The sequence below is a fragment of the Xiphophorus hellerii genome, chromosome 16, assembly GCF_003331165.1.
Source record: "Xiphophorus hellerii strain 12219 chromosome 16, Xiphophorus_hellerii-4.1, whole genome shotgun sequence".
Lineage (NCBI taxonomy): Eukaryota > Metazoa > Chordata > Actinopteri > Cyprinodontiformes > Poeciliidae > Xiphophorus > Xiphophorus hellerii.
This window is the reverse complement of record NC_045687.1, coordinates 24,444,239-24,463,883: the sequence shown is the minus strand read 5'-3', so window position 1 is coordinate 24,463,883 and position 19,645 is coordinate 24,444,239. Positions and strand designations below refer to the sequence as shown.

Below are 19,645 nucleotides of genomic sequence, written 5' to 3'. Positions count from 1 at the left end.
GGACAGGACAAAAAAAAGAGAAAACTACCAGAAGTAGATTCAAAATGTCATTTTCAACAAGTAAATAGAGAACCTGGGTCTTCATAATAGAGGAATTTATGTCATATAGTTACAATGGTTTCCTCTGAAAAAGACTAAATGCCTCTGGATTATGGTGCAGTCAAACAGACTCCAGGTCAGGACACACCTGAAGCTTTGGTTAGACATCATTTTTAATGAAGACAGTAGCTGTGCTGCCATTGACCAAATAGTTGCACAATTTGACATTTTCAAAATAAATTTGCTTAATGGAAACACCAATTTCAAACAAACGTTTGATCAAGCGTTTTGGCGCTGGGATGAGGAATGTTTATTATGTTTATTATGTGGACAAACTTTTCAGGTGTTTTCTATTTAGTGGAAACACAAAAATTGCAAAATTGTTATGTTTTTTTGTTTTGTTTTTATTACATTAGCAAAATATAGACAAAGTTTTGTGCGTGTCAGTAAAGGAAACAGCTAGTGATCTGCTCCGTTTTGAGCTGCTGTGGTAAATTATGGTGTAGCAGCTGGTTGAGAACAAACCCTCCTCGCATTTCAGCATTTCATCAGTTCTTCCATCCTTACCTTCCGTCCTCCTGTGTTCAGCCTCAGAGGGGTCAGGTGAGGGTCAAAGATCATGTGAGTGGTTTCGATGTCAATGGGGGACTGTCTCTTCCCGATGGCACACAAGTTCCAGGCCGAGTTGACCAGACCCCAGAAGGACGGAACTGGTGAAGAATGAGAGGGAGACAGAAACAGAGCCACGTTTTCATTTCAGGTAAATCCAACAGAAAGAGAACAGAGAAGCTCAATTATGATGTGATTGGAGAAAGCAGGAAGCTGAGATCTTAATTTACTTAAATCCAATAATAATAATAAGAGACAAACTATTGCTAGCTGCTCATCCATGGGATTAAATTATTTTTACTTAAGCGACTTTCTCCATCTGAGTGTCAGTTTGAGACGAGATCCGATGTGCAGGGTGCCAAGGCTGTGCTGGAATCCATGTAGGTTTGCATTAATATAGAAAGAACTGAGTGGGAGTTGTAACCATTTTTGCACTTAGTGTGTGAAGATGCAACAGAGGAGACCAAAACATTAGCTTAGTAAGGCAGGAAGGAGGAAAGTTTCAAGAGAAAGCAGAAATGAAGGAAAAATGACAAAAACAGAATTTAGAACCATTTTTAAAACCATTTTATGAAGAAAACTGGAAAATGCTAAATTTGCAATTAGACATGTCTGCTAATAATAGGCTCAGTCAGCAGTTTGCAAAAGATATGATCTTGCATTTTTGATAGTCAGTCATTCCTTACCCTTCATATTGTTTAACTGGAAGTTTGTTCCAGAGTTGTGGTGCATAGAAGCTGAATGCTGCTTCTCCATGTTCTGTTCTGAAGAGCAGAACCAGAACAAGAACCAGAGGACCTGAGAGGTCTGGAAGGTTGATACAGCAGATCTTTAATGTGTTGTGATGCTAAACTGTTCAGTGATTTATAAACTAAAAGTATTTTTAAAGTCTGTTCTCTGAGCTCTAAAATACCAACGATTCTTCTAGCACAGTTTGAAAACCACTGTGGTAGTGGTACACAGAGGATTTAGTGAATATCAGTTTCATAGACCGTGACTGCTTTCTGCCACCAAGTGATCCTCTGATACAGTGTGCACAGCAACTTGCATCATAAAGCCTTGGATGGGCATGTTTGAATAACAGCTTAGCTAAATGCAGCCAGATGTGAGCTCCACGCGTTTCGCCCAGCAAGAGAAGAGGACGATCACATGCAGAGTTCAAACCGACACAACGGGCATAACTTCACCAAAGCCACTGAAATTCAGATTTGCAAAACCACAACACACGCCTACACACCCCCACACACGCACACACACACTTCAAGCTGATCACTAGATAAACTGTCATGATGTTTGTCAGAGGGAGGCTTAATGACGGCTCAGAGTGTGAAGCAGCTGTCATGTCCTCCTGAGCTGAGACTGGCCAGAGTTTGTAGAGCCTCACTGATGTAAACTTATGGCCTGCAAAAGTCACATAGTTATTTTTCTGCATATGTTTTAATAATCATACATGATCATTTACAATTGGAAGCTAAAAGGACCCAGCAGCAGCACTCAGCCCCCCCTCCACTCCACCCTTCTCCATGCAGCCTCTCATCCCTCTCGGTCTGGATTGTTTTGTAGTGGAGTGACAGATGTGGCAGCTCTGAACCCTGCTCAGCACACAGCCGTATGTCAACACACCGTCATATCTCCCCAGCTGTGTGTGTGTGTGTGTGCGTGCGGGCGTGTGCTTGTGTGTGTTCAGGGCTGAAGACTACCCTGCCTGTCAAGATACACACCAAACAACAAATAGAGGCCAGTCTTTGCAGTTGCAGAAACGAAAAAAAAACAACATTCCAAACAGAGTCGACATGTTCAGAGTTGATCTGTCTTCTCTCTAACTTCTGTAAGATTCTCTGACATGTTGGATACCAATGTCTGACATACATCTTCACTATTAGTGGATCATTCTTCCTCTTTCAGTGCATGAGGTTGTTTGTAGCATTTTGGCTTCTTCTCCTCCTGACCAGTCGAGGTAAGATCAGGAGTTTCCTCACCATTAATCAAATATTTTAGTGTTCAGGAGATTATTCAAAAAGAATCCTAAGACTAAAAGTAACTCCTGTGATGTCACTTTAAGAAAATGTCTCTCACATACTGCTGTCATGTCCGGCATGGACAATGCTGGGACAATCGGAACTTGAGGCTCACTGTTTCTGTAAATCAGCGTTCAGCATTTACTGACTGGTTATTTTCTGTCTCCCCTGGCAGCTGCCTGTTCTCTGGGGAGACAAACTGTTATCAGTGGGCCTCCTGCTTTCATAACAAGACAAGTTAAAATGTTCAGTAGACTGCGTTCTCAGAATAATTGGCTTGACTTTACATGCATAGCTCAATCCATTCAGTTTATTGATGATTTCTACTTTATCTGCCACTGTAGGCATCTTTTTAAGAGATGGATTCTCCTTTAATCAGTTGTGGGTAAAACCCTTCGTTTCAGATTTTCCTCCTTTTAGGCAGCGGTGGTTCTAGCCTTGGCACTCTCCCTGAGAAGTATTTTTTGCCACTGTTTTTTTTATTTTTACCTTTATTGATAAATCATAACCTCTGATTTTAAAAGGCCACTCTTCAGAAGATTCATAGCTGCTCCATGTTTTCTCATGGATAATACCTTTTACTCTGGTTCTCCAGAGTCTCACAGCCTTATGATGTGTTGTACTTTACTCTACTGGTCTAATCAGGCCAAGAGTGTTAAAAGCAAAAAAACAAAAATAAAAAAAAATCATTTGCAAGAGGCAAATATTATTTTGGGGCACTGTACTTTCTGATTAATTCAGCTCATAAATACTTGACCATTTGGAGGCTCTCCCAGATCTCGTATCCACAGATGGTTAGATGAGATGGCCTTAAATAAGAAAATGAATAAAACAAGACGGTGATGAAACTGCAAAAATAACATCCATTATGAGGCAGACGAGCACCCTGAATCTTCATCCCAACCCACCCCCACACACACACCCCTATGCACACATGTTTTTATATCTTATGGGGACTTTACATTGACTTCCATTCATTGTTTACAGCCTAACCCCAACCCTAACCAAAAGTCAATTCACACCTTAGTCCTAAACCTTACCCCAAACACAAAAGCAGCATTTTCCCTCATGGAGACCAAGAAAATGTCCCCACAAGGAGTAGGGGTCCCCACAACCCCAGAAATAGGTTCCCACAAGGATATAAAAACCTAATTCACGCCTACACACACACACACACACACAGAAATCTTTGGATTCAGGCCTTTTCAGATGCACTATGTTGAGCAGCAGTCACCACAAATACATCTTATATTAAGTTAGTACTGTGTGTTTTTCAGTGATGTTGTAGTTGTTATATTCATATGTTTGTCGCTATCATTTCTCTGTTCTTTTTTTCTCTCTTTCTGCAGGAATGGGACTTGACATTACATTTGAAAAAAAACCTAAAGCAATTTATAATAAAGTCCATATATATACATATACAGTACAGACCAAAAGTTTGGACACACCTTCTAATTCAATGGGTTTTCTTTATTTTCATGACTATTTATAAGGCAAGAAATCCCACTTATTAACCTGACAGGGCACACCTATGACGTGAAAACCATTTCAGGTGACTACCTGTTGAAGCTCATCAAGAAAATGCAGAGTGTGTGCAAAGCAGTAATCATAGCAAAAGGTTGCTACTTTAAAGAAACTAGAATATAAGGGCTATTTTCAGTTGTTTTACACTTTTTTGTTTAGTGCATATTTCCACATGTGTTATTCATAGTTTTGATGCCTTCAGTGTGAATCTACAATGTCAATAGTCATGAAAATAAAGGAAACTCATTGAATTATTTTATATATATATTGTCAAGAAAATCCGAGCTCATCCCACTTCCCCATGCTGGAGATTTTAGTTTAGCAGTAATAAAAAATAAAGTTATCTTTAAAATGAATCACTCAAGTGACATCTAGGCCCAGCAGTAGACTTAAGTGTCAATAAAATAAATCTGGTTGTGTGTGTTGTTTTTGTCTCATGCAAACTTTGCTTTAATTCTACTTTTTTCTATCTAATCATAAGAAATCATAGTCAGTCAGAGAGAGTCATTAAACAGGAAAAGCAGGTTTCCTGGAAAAAGAGGAAGTTTCCAGCCTGCAGATTTATAAAAATAGCTGAGACTATTCCTTATGTTAAAGCATGAAAGTTTTAAAGAATGAAATCTAAACATTTTGAGTAATTGGATAAGATTCAAAGTAAAATACTTATATTAATATTGGTTTACTTGTAATAATGTTTACACTTACATTTGTGGGAACACTTACAAGAAAAACAAGTAACTGTAACTTTGGCATCAAATAATTAGAATCATGGATTATTCTTGGTTTCTTTTCAGAAAAACATCTGTAATAACTCACATTAGGATTATAATAAGGATAATTAATAAGTTATGGTTATAAAATCATAAATGAATGATAAATCAGAGAAGCTGAAGAAAATAAATGTGATATAAGTTATGGTTATAAAATTATAAATGAATGATAAATCAGAGAAGCTAAAGAAAATAAATGTGATATAAATGTGATTTTGACATTGAACCTGAAATGGTGTAAAAGGTGTAACTGCAATTAAACATCACTAATATGTTGGAGGTAGAGAGTAGGTGAAAGGTGAACGGTTAAGGGAAAAAAGGAACTAACAGGAGAGCAGAGATGATCAACGCCTTATTTAGGTAAAAGGTTGTGCAGGCAATGGACATAGGAGGTTGAGCAACTCTGAGACATTAGCACAGACATCAGGACATAATGTCTGAAGGACAGTGATGGATGTGAGGTCATCTGTCTAAGCAGACAGCCAATGAAAACGCCCCAAAAGGGTGGATAAACCCTATAAAAAGTGGGTGCAAAAGAGGAACCTTTTGTTGGATCCTCCGGGCAGCTTCGAGCCAAGAGATGGACAAAGAACTCTGCAGCTGAAGAAGAGCCGGAGCCACAGAGCCGAAGACTGTCCCGCTCATGGAGACCAACCGGTCAGGCCCACAACCTGTGGCTTCACATCGCACTTCTCTCATCGGCTGGGTTCAGACCCCAAAGACAAAGATGAAGACAAAGGCAAAGACAAAGAAGAAGAACTGGTGCCTTTTTTCCTGCCAGCACCAAGTCCTGTGTGACCTCACCATCCATGCGGAGAAGAAGCTCATCAGACCTACAGAGATTCCTGCCTTCGCCGATCAACATCTTCCTCCTGCTGCAACACCTTCTTCATCATCAAGCCAGGTCTGGGGTTCGAAACGCCAAACTCCGTCCGTCTCTCTCAAAGGTTCCCTTTTTTTTTTTTTTTTAGTTCTCAGTATCAGCAGTAGGGAAAGATAGACTAGATGATTGATTTTACTTATTTGATTATTTCTGCTACTGAATTAAGCTGTACTGACCCTTGCAAAACTGCCTTACTAATAAAATATTTAGCATAAAGAAAATCTAAAAGATGTTGTGGACATTCAGTTAATGAGTCACCTTAAAGTTCTTTGATGGTTGTAAAATAGCTGTGATGTTTGATTCTGGAGAGGAAAAAGTTTAAAATGTTTTTAGGTTGCTGGTAGCCCAAATTTAAAACGTCATCCTTGGGACTCGCCCGAGTCACTAAAACCTACCTGGTTCAATAACAAATGCAAGTTGTAAAATAGAGAACGAGCGACCGTTAACAGGTGTGCTCTGTGAAACTAGTTGGCTGTAGGCTGCTCAGTCTGGCTAATTCACAGGGGGAAGAAGGGTGGGACACCTGGATGTAGGCCGTCAGAAAACCAGGCGAATCGTTTCTCGAAACCAGCTTAAACAGAGTTTACTTCAGTTCTGGACAGGGTAAATCCCGGCAGATTTAGGAAACTCAATTAACCCGTTAGAAGGAGAGCTGGTAGCACATCTCCCCTCTCAGAAGAGGAAGTAGAGAGTGAGACAGTAGAGACAGAAAGGAGGGGGGGGGTGTTGCGCAACAACAATATATATATATATATATATATATATATATATATATATATATATATATATATATATATATATATACTGTATATATATATATATATATACTGTATATATATATATATATATATATATATAAAAGCCAAACTTCTGAACATAGCCAACTTGTGAACATAAATCTGTTGGGATTCAGACAACAATTCAGAGTGCACACACTGCTGGACAGGACAGGTTTAAAAAATAAAAAAAGAAACTCCAGATGTCTGAGGCAGAGAGTCGCAGAATATGTAATAATTTCTGCAATAAATTGAAACCCCAGTAATTTCTCTCAACAAGCTCAACCTTCTTAACAGGAACAAAGAGCAGAGGCTCTCAGGTTGAGTGGAGCGATACGACCCTCCACACATCAGAGAAATGAACAGCAGCTCAGTTTATTAGACGTACGAATGTTGTTCGAAAGATATGATTTATTCATTTCTCAGTGGAGAGAGATTGGCTGCCAGGTCAATGGGACTATACTTATACGTATGACATCATAGGGTCTCTGTGTAACTTTGTTTCACCATGGTTTGAAATTATTCAGGTTTCCACTCAACCTGAATAATTTCACTGTTGGCCTTTGCCATCAAAATGAAGCTGACTAATTTTTCTACTTTTTCGTCACCCTTCTTGCTGACTAATAACAGTGGTATTGTTTTTGTTATCTCTTTAGAATAATTTTATTAAAAGCTAACCAAATGTCAAGGCTAAATCACTTTGAACAAAGCAGCTTGGAATCGGTCCCATTCCAAATAGCACAACTTTCATTGAAAAAGAAAAGTCATTTGGCAGATTCATAATAGGTAGAATGAATTTAAAGGGTTAGTTTGTTTCTTGAAGTAGGGATCTGTAAAGTTGTAAAAGCACATTTTGCTGTAAATGATAGACGTCAAATCACTGTGTGAACGTGAAAGGAAATGAATCCTTGCAGCTGGAGGAAGTTAGTAAGAAGTATGCTGATTTGGCAAATTAGCTGTCTGAACCTTTGTAAGGATTATATTCAAATATTATAAAGGATTATATTCAAATATTATAAAGGATTATATTCAAATATTATAAAGGATTATATTCAAAGCAAGTCACCACTGATCTGGAATAACCTGATAGACTCAACCAACAATCACCTTAGTTTGATTTCGGTCATCTGGAAAAGATTACCAGGCACAACAGTCTACGTTCTGGAAATCCTAGACTAGTTATATATTCCTCTTATTGTCAGTTAGGAAGACAGTTAAGTCTTTACAGTTGGTTATGTAAATCATTTGACAGGTCAGTTAGATTCATGTGGTGACAGCAGCTACACCAGGAGCCCAATTTGACTTTTGTCATAGGCCCCTGCTTATATGGGGACCTTAATTAACTCAATAGGTTATGATTAAAGTGAGCAATGATTTTCCTTTGAAGTTGCTGAAGTTCATAATTCTTTAATTTTCTCATTTGTTTTCTTGAACGTGACGTTTCTTATTAATTAGATGATGTAAATTTACAGATTAGAAGATTGATTTATTATTATTAGATAGACTTCACAAGTGAACTGATTGAACCTAAACTTGTCCCTCTGTATTATATTATATTATATTATATTATATTATATTATATTATATTATATTATATTATATTATATTATATTATATTATATTATATTATATTTGGGTGATAAGACTGGCACTAATTGACCATAACAGGACATTCCATGACTCATGAACCTTAGTTTACTGTATTCACCACACTCTGCTGTAAAACATTGTTAAAATCAAAATCTTTTATTTGACTGATTACTTTGGCCTGCATGGAAATGTTGCACCACACTTTGTGACCAAATTCAGCTCTTATTTTCTTCTGTCTTGTCTTCACATTTATCTGAGTTGTAAACTTTTTCACACCTGGATTTGAATATTTAGCTGGTGTTTTTCTGAGGCAGGCTTTGTGGTTCTTTATTAGAATGTATCATTAACCTGCTAGCATATAATCCTTTGTAATGGGGGGGGGGACCATTTTAAAAATTTGTAATAAAGATTTGTGGACAATTTGGTTGATGCAAGTGCCGAATTTAAACTGAAAGGAAGTAGTGAATCAGTATCATTACCTGCCTTGAAATTGGCCTCTGTGTCTTTAAGAAGCTCCTATTTTTCCAGCTCTCTCCCTTCAGCACATCATCACAAAGTATCTTCATTATGCCGTTTATACTGTCAAGATTTGGTGGTGAGGCAGAGGCAGCAGACCCAGGTAGAGGTAAATAAGATGGTTTAATGAAAATCAAAGTCCAAAAGACCTGGTAGCACAAAAGGAGCGCAGGGCAAATGCTCACAACTGGTGACACAGGCAGACTAGACAAACACAACAAGGACCCGACGAGGATCAAAGAACACAGGTGGGGTTAAATACACAGAGGGTAATCAAGGAGACAAGAAACACCTGGGAACAATCAAGGGGAGACAGTACAACACGGAGACTAAGAGACACAGAAACTCAAAAAAAACACAGATACGGAACAGATCCTGACATATACCTGTTCTTAAGGGCGTTGGACAAAGAAATAGTTTGTATAATGAGTTCAGCAGATGCACAGTTCCACTAAGTGTTTGCCAACTGCTGCTGCTGCTAGTCTGAAGGAGCTGAGTGGGGAAGGGGTGCTCTGTGAGGAAGAAGCTCTGCTGGAGACTTCAGCTCCAAGGAGGAGGAGCTTTGTGGAAGTAGGTTATACACAAAAGTGTAGGCACCCCGAATGGTTGGCATGGGAAATAAAAGCATTTCTCAGAAATGGATTAAATAATCAAGATGACACTCCAGTTATGTTTCTGATGAGAGAATAAAATTGTAACATTACATAAAGCTAAAAAAAAAAAAAGAGTCAGATTTTCATTTTTTCCCATGCTCCTTTAAGCAAAAGACAAAGAAAAACATATTTTTTTTTTATCTAAAAATATTGAGAAAGATCATATAACTTCAGTGTTTGTTAGCACACACATAAAGACAAAGAGAAAATATCTATTTGTCCTGACCAGAATGAAACGGCTTTTAGACCGTTAGAGTAATGAAGGAAGTTCAGCAAGTTATCATTCAACAGATTAAAGCTCTAAGAACTCTGAGATCTTAATCTGACTTTTCCCAGAAAAGGTTTTCCTCGTCCTGTGATCTATCCAGCTGACAGGGCACACCTATGCCGTGTCAGGCAGAGATCCCCTCTTTCACTGAAAGGAAAGAGGGGGTCCTCTACACATCATCTGTGTCCTTCACAAAGTGAAACATAAAAGGAAAGCATGCAGAATGAGTTACAATGTTTTCAATTACAGAATCATTTTTTATTTAAAAAAACTATAAAGTGTTCACAAAACCTCAACATGGGGTCTAATACATAAATGTAATCATTTGTGTTTCTTGACTGTATTGCTGAAAAGAGGACATTCCATACCATAATGTCACATTTCTTTTATGGATACTGGATCTACTGGCAATCTTAAAAATGTATGCAAATAAATCAACATATTTCAATGCTGATTTTTGTTTTTACTTTAATTCAGCTATTACACTCAGGTAAGTTACCTGCATTCATTCACATGAAACAGTCGGAACAACACTGAGAACCAAGTGGGTTGCTGAACTGCCCCAAGGATTTATTTATTGTAAATCTGAAATGATGAACTATCACCACATTCAAGCAAATCACATAATAGAAAGCAGGGTCGGTGTGCCTGTGAACAAGTAAAATCCTGAAGGACTTTGTGGGAAATAGGTGCTCACGGTAACCGTGGCGCATTCGTCTGTAATGGCGTACAGGCTGCTCAATAAATTCTGCCCTTGCTTCTACAGTGCAGCGTTAATAACCTTGTCTAGCTCAGTGCATTGCATGACACAATGAAAGTGTTCCTAAATGATGAATCATTACCTTTCATCCATCAACAAACCCTATCTGAGTTTAAGGCTCACACTAATACAGTCATTCAACAGAGTGGAGAGTTTTTGTTGAAACATATAACAACATTTAAGGCCAGAGCAGAGAAAGGACTACTTTATCTGTATTTATTCTTCTTCTGTCATGTGAGCTGGCCTAATCAAAAGACACAAACATAAACTCAGTGAACTTTGCACACGGGTCAGACGTGCGTGAAATGTACCTGGTTTAAATGTTGTGCAGAGGTCACGGCATAAATAGCTCAACAGCGCCCCCTTAAAGCATTCTAAACACCCTCCTCATTAAGCTCACTTTATTGTAGAAATATAAAATTGTGGCACTTCACAAGATCTACCTGACACCATTCTCTACAACAAACAAGAAGGCGGTCATTTCGGATAATTGTTGGCAACTTTGATTTGATTTGGCCAATTTTGCATTTGATGTAATTCCTCCTAGAGGTTTTGATTAGTTGCCTTCAAATTTTGCAGTTTGGCCTTGAGGCATGGCAGAGTGTGTGCTGCAGAAATGTTGAGTTTTTGAGAATGTTGAAGGGGCGTGGCACTTCAAACTTTGACTACACATCATGCAAAGTATTGTTATAACTCCTACAAAGAAAGTCACAGAGACACAATACCCTGCTGTAATATAAAACACAAAGGTGTAATAACTTCCACACACAAAGTTGAAGCTTGGCCTGACTTTCTGTGCATCGTCACAGACCAGCAGTCAACATGTTCAAATGGAAGGTGTTGAGGTGGCGATGCACAACGCAGCGGTCGGGACAAAGGCCGGAGCGGCGTTGCAAATTTGTTTATTAGGACTGTTCAAAAAATAAAGTTATCAATGACATTTTTTTGATGCAAGGCAAAGTATGGTAATCTACTGCGAAGGCTGGGAGTCTGACTAGTTGAAATAGGCTGATTATTTGTCAGATAGCCAGTTACTGGTGGCCTGATTCATAATCATGCAGCTATTGGCTGCAATGTTAAATAAATGTTTTTTATTCAGAAATGTCTGCGCAGTCACCGCAGAGACAGTTAGTTTCCCCGAGCTCTCTGTGATGAAAACAGCAACTTGCAACTCGAGAACTCAGCTACTTGACTACGAAGCAAAATAAACATATCTCAATCTGTCTTTTTTCTTTTTTTTATATGGAAAACAAGAAAGTGTTTTAGACACTCATACATGTAAAGTTTATATTTTATGTCGATCTTGGCCGACACGGCTGATCTGGGTTCTGTAAAGCTTAATAGCAGAACCAATCCCAATAAATAACATAATTATTCATGATCTACACAGCAGGACTACATATCAGATATTGTATTGAAATAAAGAGCCAAATATGAGTTTTCTTTTGTTGTACCACAAGGGAAGTAATGTCTGAATGTATTATTTTGTTGATGAATCTAAATTTGTGTGAAGCCGAGGAATATTACTTGTCGTTCTTGACAGAATAGTGACTCTGAGGTAGAAACACAAGAAAAGCATTAAAAATCCCATCTGTGTCGGCTGCTGTGTGGCCAACTGGCTGTGCTGCTCCCCAGAGAACAGACACATTTAGGAGCAATCTGGGTTACTCTTTGCACTTCTGACTTAGTTACATGTACTAAAAAGTGTTATACGGGCCAGACAAAACCCAGGGGTCATGAATAAGGCCTAATCAAAGACATAGAGTCTACTGCATGGGCCAGATGGTGTCTGGTGAAGATGTCCTCAGTATAAAATGTGACTGGCCACAACAAAACCAGGAACCAGTGGTTGCCAGAAGCAACCAGCTCCATGAAAACAAGCTCAACTGGCAACCCACCACGTTGTATAAAACCAAGGTCGCTGGTAAACAGCAGAAATGTAGACATTTATTGTGGCATTATTGGCAAGCAATAGCAAAATTGTACTGCAGACTTTTGTGTAAAATATTATGAATAATTTAAATTCTTTGAATAAAACTAATCAAAAGAAAAGTGCATTTTGCACACGTATGTCATGAAGAGAAAGATGCAGCTCTTTGTGCTTTTCGGTGTTAGAATGCTGGATTAAAACGACAACTAGCGAGTTCAGATGGAGCTACAAAAACAGGAGCAGAGGTTTCGTGTGGCGCAGTAGAGCTCTTTCTCTGACTGTTTCTTTCCCGCCACATTTTCACCATTTACTGCATCTGATTCTCACACTGTATTATCACTTGTTCCCCTGTCACTCGGGGCTGTGGCGTGTTTGGGATGCCAAAATGAAGGTGTCAAAAGAACAAACTGCCTACCACTAGCGTTTTTGCTTTACTGTGGGGCATTGGGAGATAATCAAAGGGTTTTTCTCAGAACGAAAGCCAAAATCAAATAAGCAGCTTCATATTCAAAACCCAGCCTTAAAATCTGCAACCTGTGACTCATGAGATTTGAAAATTTGAAAAAAACAACAAAAAAAACAAGCCCTAAGTCGCTCACAATAAGCAGGCTTGGCAACACTCACAGGAACACGACTCCCTGGGGCCATTTTGAGTTACTTACAGATTCTGAAAGTGTTGATTCTAAGCTTTGTAAGTATGAAATTGGAAATAAAATGGATATGAATGTTGGCACTCTGGAAACCAGATCAGCCAGAAAACAAACCTCAAAGTTTCAGAATAGTCCCCATATCTGATGGGCAACCTGGGGGATGTTAACAAAGACTGTTCATTTACATTACTTTGCAATAACCTAACCCAGCACTGACTGTCAAAAAGCAACTTGTCAAATCCTCTCACCTTGAGTATAATGTTGAGGTTCCACAGGGCTCTATCCTGGCATCTTTCTTATTCTCAATCTATTTGACGTTCTAGATGTTTGGCCAGAGGTTAATCTGCTGATGAATTAAACACCCAGTAAACACCTTTACAGATACTGTCATGATTTTCACACAGGGGAAAGTTACAAAGACAGCTGCCACAATTCTTACAAGTGCTTTTGTAGTTCTTGTAGTTCTGATTGTGGTTCTTACAAAACTACAAAGTTGGCTTAGTTCAGAGGTCGTGTTAGACGTTTTAGCGATCCGTCATTTTGACTGATCATTTTGACGTGTTTCAACCCGTCAATTTTTAAATGATGGCTGTTTAGTTGCATTTAATTTTCATGCAGTTTCATTTTCAACAAGTTGAACAGAGAATCTGGATCCCATCATACCTGCAGCAGATGAAAACATCTGAGCTTTTCTCCACAGTGACAAACTATTGACTGTATCCCCAATAACTCAATAACATATGAGCAGTTAAGTTAAAAAATTGCTTCACCTGCTGAGGCCTCACATCTGCTCACACAGCTAGAATTTAGATCGGATCTAAAAATTCCAACTTGACTCGGACAGAGACATTGTGACATGGTGTCCGTGCCCGAACCAACCTGATTAACTTAACCAACCTGATTAACTTAACCAACCTGATTAAACCCAACATATTATTTTGATTAAGAATTCCCTTCTTTCATCCTTAGACCACTATTTTAGTAAGCAGCTGTTTTTTAACATCTTCCTGCTCCATCTTGTCAGATGGTGAGTCAGGTTCAAATCATCTGTATGACTGAAAGGATCTTATCGCTGCTGCTGGTTACCCATTTTAAATATCTTGGTTAAATTGTGGACTCCAACCTTACCTAAAAGAAGCACATAAAGATGTAATTCAAACAATTACATTGTACCTGCAAAATCTGAAACAGATTAGGCCCCTTACCTCTACAGAGGCTGCCAAGTCTGAGCTGGACTGCATGATCGTATCACACTTTTAAATACTGTTTCACAACATGGCTGTTTGCTTGTGTCACTTCACTAAATCCTATTAAACACCTTTACAAAAAAATAAATAAATAAAAATCTTTGATAGCTTCTTATTTATGAGTCAATAATAGATAAGGCCCTGTCACTCCTGGAGGATTTCTTTTTAAAAAGCAAAATGGTATAAATAGAAGCAGATCATCTCCAGGGGGGAGAATGTGAGGTTCAAAATTGAAAATCTTCCAGGAAGTTTTATCTGTTAAAGAAGGTGAGATCTGGAATGCACTGCCTGTCACCATGAGAGAGAGAACTCCACCTATTCCTCCGAGGAGGCGGTTTACAGCACGGTGCTTCAGCAATCACTGAACCTCCAGTACTTTTTAGGAACTTCCTGTTCCAGTTAGAATTTAATCACAGATATTGTAGTAAACACTTTAGAAGGCACTAACACTTTGAAAAGAGTATCTTAAAATACTTTCACCCAAACTTATATCGTTATTTGTTGTATATGATTCTGTATTATTTCTACATGTTGTATTGTTTTATTAGACTACAGATTGAAATTAGCATTTTGCTAAATTCAGTGTATTTACAGCAATAGTGTTTATTTCTTAACATGCAATATGCCTTTCAGATAAAACCAATTCGATCCAATTTAACGAGTCCATGTTGTTATTTAAAGCAGTTTGTAAAGGAAACACTCTTCTCTGCTGGTTTCTGTCTCACAGGAGACAGAAATGGTATCAAAGATTTGGGATTATTTTTGTGTTGGCTCAGTTCTAAACAGATTGTAACATCTCCAAAATAGCTTTGTACGCTATTTTAGCGTACAACTAGCTTTGTTCTGTCCTAAAATTACATAACGGAAAATTTTAATTTCAAATACAGCATTGTTTAGTAGCAGAACACATACACAATGTCTACAAGCAGAACTAAGTGTGTAATGCAACATTACCATCCACTGGCTGCACTCTGTTGTCCTTTGTTAATTAAAGACTAAATCAAGCCAGTTCTAAACCCAGATCTATATTTGTCCTTTTTTTTTATCCTTTTCTCCTCAATGAAGTGAACTGAAAAACCCCAGATCATAATGTCTGTGTACAGCTTCACCCCAAGTAATTTTGAATATGGGTTTCATTCAAATTGGCATGTCACATTAAGAAGTAATATAAAAAAGGCCCAAACAACATGCTTCCCTGACAGTTAGGTGAAGGTTACAGCCTCTTTTAATGTTTAATTCTTAGATCTGTGACAGATTTCTCTGTTTAAATGGTAAATGGACTGAATTTATGTTGGACCTTTCCTGTTATACTGGATGCTTTACAGTACAGACATAAACACACACATATCTTCACACTCATAGGAAGGTCAGAGGGCAACTTGGGGTTGAGTGGCTTGCATATTTTTTACAAAACCCTTGGTTTACAGTTTACAGCCCTCCTTTTATCTCTAACTGGTTCTTTCTGACTGAATGGTGTATTTCTGGAGTTAGTACTGGGAGCACTGGGAGAAGGCAGAACATCAAAATTTTTTAATGCAATAATAATAATAATAATAATAGTAATAATAATAATAAAAGTTGCATACCGCTTTAAGGGATATCATAGGTCCTAGGTTTATTTTCCAAGCAGAGAAACACAAGATCATGAAATATTTTCTCAAAAGAAGGCCTCACTTTGGAGATCCATAAAACAAATCCAACATTTGGTTTCCTCTGGTAGATGAGAAACTGTTGAATCGTTGAAAGAGCAGAGAGTGAGGCGTGATAAAAATCAACAGATATTAGCACAAACACGTTGAGGTAAAATGCCTGCAGCTTAGCAACAAGTGAGCTAGCCTAAAGACAAGAGTCTGAGAATAAAGAGAGAAAAAACGGTTTGGGATCCATTGTTGAAATGTGCCACAAAGAAGTCCAGCAGGTCAATGTTTTTGGCCCTTGTACCAGTGCAACACAAAGGTCATGACCCCACAGGTCGGAGCGGTTGTGCCGGTGAAAGCCCACACAGACATTTATGAAACTGTTTCTGTCCATATACATGCAAATGATTTTATCCATCAAATTAATTCAGTAATTAAAAAAAAAGTTTCCCATCCCAAGCCAAACTGATGAAGACTTATCTGCTTGTCTGCATGAATGGAATTCAGAAACTTGTTCAGGAAGCCAGCTAAGCTTAATTAAAACCCTCTTTGGATAATCAGAGTGCTGCGAGTTAAGACGCCCCTCAATTATGCTGATGGACAATTTCATCTAGATGGGTGTGCTGAGGCCATCCTTTCTGAAAATATTTGCTATGAGGTGGAACTCTGTTACATTTGTGCTTGGTAGATTTTTTTTCCCCTGTGTTGAACTTTGACTATAAAGCAATTACTGAATGTTACTGGAAAACCAGCTAGCCGTGTTTAAGTTTCGGGTCTGAAATATCAGCTAACTATTTGAAATTATTGCCTCCGAGTTAAAAAAATAAAATAAAAAATTGGAGCTGAAATAAAGACTAGCACAATTAATCAGGAGAGGATTTCTCGTTTTGCCTGTCAGACAAGGCAAAGCTTATTAACAATTTTTGAGAAGATTAAAACTTTTCAGTTTTAATTTACAGAACTATTGAGCTGTGCATGCCTTGCAGGTAAGAAGATTTACTTCCCTCTTCATGAATCAAGATAGTTTCTGCAGATAGTTGTTTTAGCAGCTATGAAAATGTATTATTTTTCAAGTGTTCAGAATATAAATTAGAATTTTAGTAGAAACAATATGCCACAGGAAAAATTAAGAAGAATTTGGCAATCTGTATTCATTGTAGGATTATTCAGTGCAGGTCTGCTGGTCCAGATATTCAAGGGCTTTTCAGTTAATACATATTGTGCTACAATGGTCTAGACAAGAGGGGAAAAGCCAGAAATTAAAATCTAAAGTTCCTGTTTTGACAGAAACTTTCTTAGTTTGAAAGAGAAAAAAGGTCCAATGCTCAAGGTTAAGACTGTCATTTTCATTTTCACCACTCTATCTGTAATGCAGCTTCAGATTTTGTATCCATCACAAAAAAATCGAATTGATAAAGCGCTCTCCTTTTTGACAATATATGCTGAAGAATGATACAATTGAAGAAGAAAATGGATGACTGGGCCAGGAGGTTGATGATGAATACTGTGAAATACATTTAGCAAATTTTGGGTTGTTTTAGAGTGAAATAAAAAACCCAAATTCTCCTTCATTAAAAAACGTAATTTCATTAAAGCACTTGTTAGAAAATAAAACAAGCATTTAAACGGGGCAAACTTTGGTGAATATGACAGGTCAGATGTCCTCACAGCTGACTGAGGAGGGATAACTCAACAACCAGGCCTGGCGGCATGGGCAGAGTCAGCTGTGCACCCCCGGGCCTGGAAGCTGTCTGTTGTTTTTACCTTAAAGTGGCCAAATCTCTGTTATTCCGATATCGATTTGATACAGTACTTCTACACTTCCCATATCTGTGCCTTCTGTCACTTTTTTCAGCAGTTAAAACTGTTTAATCCGTTGTTAACACGTCGTAACCTGTTTTTCCGAACCGCATTTAACCGCAACATGGGCGCTAAGATGCTCGCGCCAGGTTTACCAGGTTTACACACGAGCGACAGCGAAGGAGACCTGCTGCTGCTGTGCAGAGCTACTCAGGTGTGTGTTAGAATCATGGTAGCAAACCAGCAAAACGCAAAGAACTTGGCACAGTTTTCCCCCCAAACTAACCGACTGAGTTGAGTAACGCTGTTCAATACAGGTAATGTTAGCTAACAGATGACTAGCTAATACCAATACATCATGTTAAGCTTATTAACAAGTAACCTTTAGGCTACTGATGTTGTTGTCTATGTTCAAAAGTGAATAGTACTTGTTACATTCACTTGAGTAACTTTTTTGGAAAAAAGGTACTTATAAGAGTAGTTTTACTGCACTGTAGTTTTTTCTTTTATTATATTATTAATGCTACATAGATTCATTTTGCCTCCCCAAAATAAGCCGATGCCCCCCCCCCATCGTCTGGACCCGGACTGTCAACAACTTATTTTTAGATTCTGTGTTTTCTGAAACTATAAAAAGTTATTTCTTTCCTTCACATGAAATGGGTCAACACAGCTTGACAAATGAACTGGAATATGGGAAGTCCTAGTTTGCCAGCATAAGAGGGAGTAGAACTGTAACTCTGAGAAGTCGTATAGCAGGTTGTTACCCCAGGGGAGAGCTGGGAGAGATCTGCCTGTGAAGCGCGCAGCGGAGCGGAGCGCAGCAGACCCGGACATTGTGTAAATTGGGGGTCACTCTACGAAGGTCTGCACGTATTTGACGCAGACAATGTGGACGCAAAAAGCAAATGTTCACCAGACCAGTCCGCACAAAGGTACACATTTTTACCACCTACATGTTCTAGGTGTAGGTGGCACAGTAAACTGCTGGAATTTGTCACAAGAAATGTTGGAAATCTGAACGCTTGACCTTTGACCCGTTGAAATGAGTTCACCTAATTCAGGTGCCATGATGGACATTGGAAGTGAGGGACGGGAGCATTGAACGGATCGACTGCCATGGCTTCCCCAAGTTGTTTTGTCCGAGATAGCCACGGCTTCCACTTGTCCAAGTCTGTGGACGCAGCACAGTGGGGCTCAAACAAAGTGGGAAATTGTTAGCTAAGAAACTGACTCATACCTTCCCAGCCCTGTTTGTTGATTTGATCAAATCATGACTTGATGACCTCAATTCATGCAGCATGATTTAAACCACAGGCATAAGGGCAAATGATGTTTCCCCTTATGCCGGAGCAGACTTAAAAGCTTACAAAAGTCAGGATTCTCAGTATCAGTATTAAACCGAATTCAGAGGTTCTGTAATTTTCTGCATTGTGATGTGAATTCCACTTTCACATCCTATTCTTATGTTTTCCACACTTAAGAAACCCAGAGACTCCAGTCGGTAGTGAGGTGTTTGTGGTAGGAGTGATAGATGGGTTGTAGGTGGGATTACATCATTGGTCAGTTCTGATGCCCTTATTGTGTAGAGAGGTAATGGGCAGATGTATGGAAAAAGTCAGGCCAGAGTCCCCATACAGGATTATGTTCACATTTTACATCATGATTTGTAGTGAGTGAGAGTGGGAAGCAGGTGGAAGCAGGTGGACCGACGGATGAGGAATGCTAAGTGGAGGTAAACTCCATCACTTTGAATTCCTCATCAGAGGAAAGCCAGGCAGGAAGAAATACTGAGGGTGGATGAGTTTAAGGGCACAAGACAGCTAATTAGGGTCAGCCAGAGAAAATTAAAATGATTCTTCTTTCAAAAAGTAAGCATTGAATTATAAACATACTGAGCCTTTAATATTTTTGCTGAATATCTCTCAGAGATACGGTTGTGTTATACTCAACTTGCAACATCGGAGCAAATGTC

General features: G+C 38.6%; 1 protein-coding gene across 3 annotated transcripts in view; it reads right to left on the bottom strand.

Moving 5' to 3' along the window:
• LOC116735520 (carbonic anhydrase-related protein 10-like) overlaps positions 1 to 19,645 on the bottom strand; it is a 121,345-nt gene that overhangs the window by 78,359 nt on the left and 23,341 nt on the right. For all 3 annotated transcript variants that reach the window (XM_032587466.1, XM_032587469.1, XM_032587467.1), the window contains exon 3: positions 607 to 749. In XM_032587466.1, the coding sequence (XP_032443357.1) occupies positions 607 to 749 (143 nt within the window). The remainder of the gene's footprint in view (positions 1 to 606; positions 750 to 19,645) is intronic.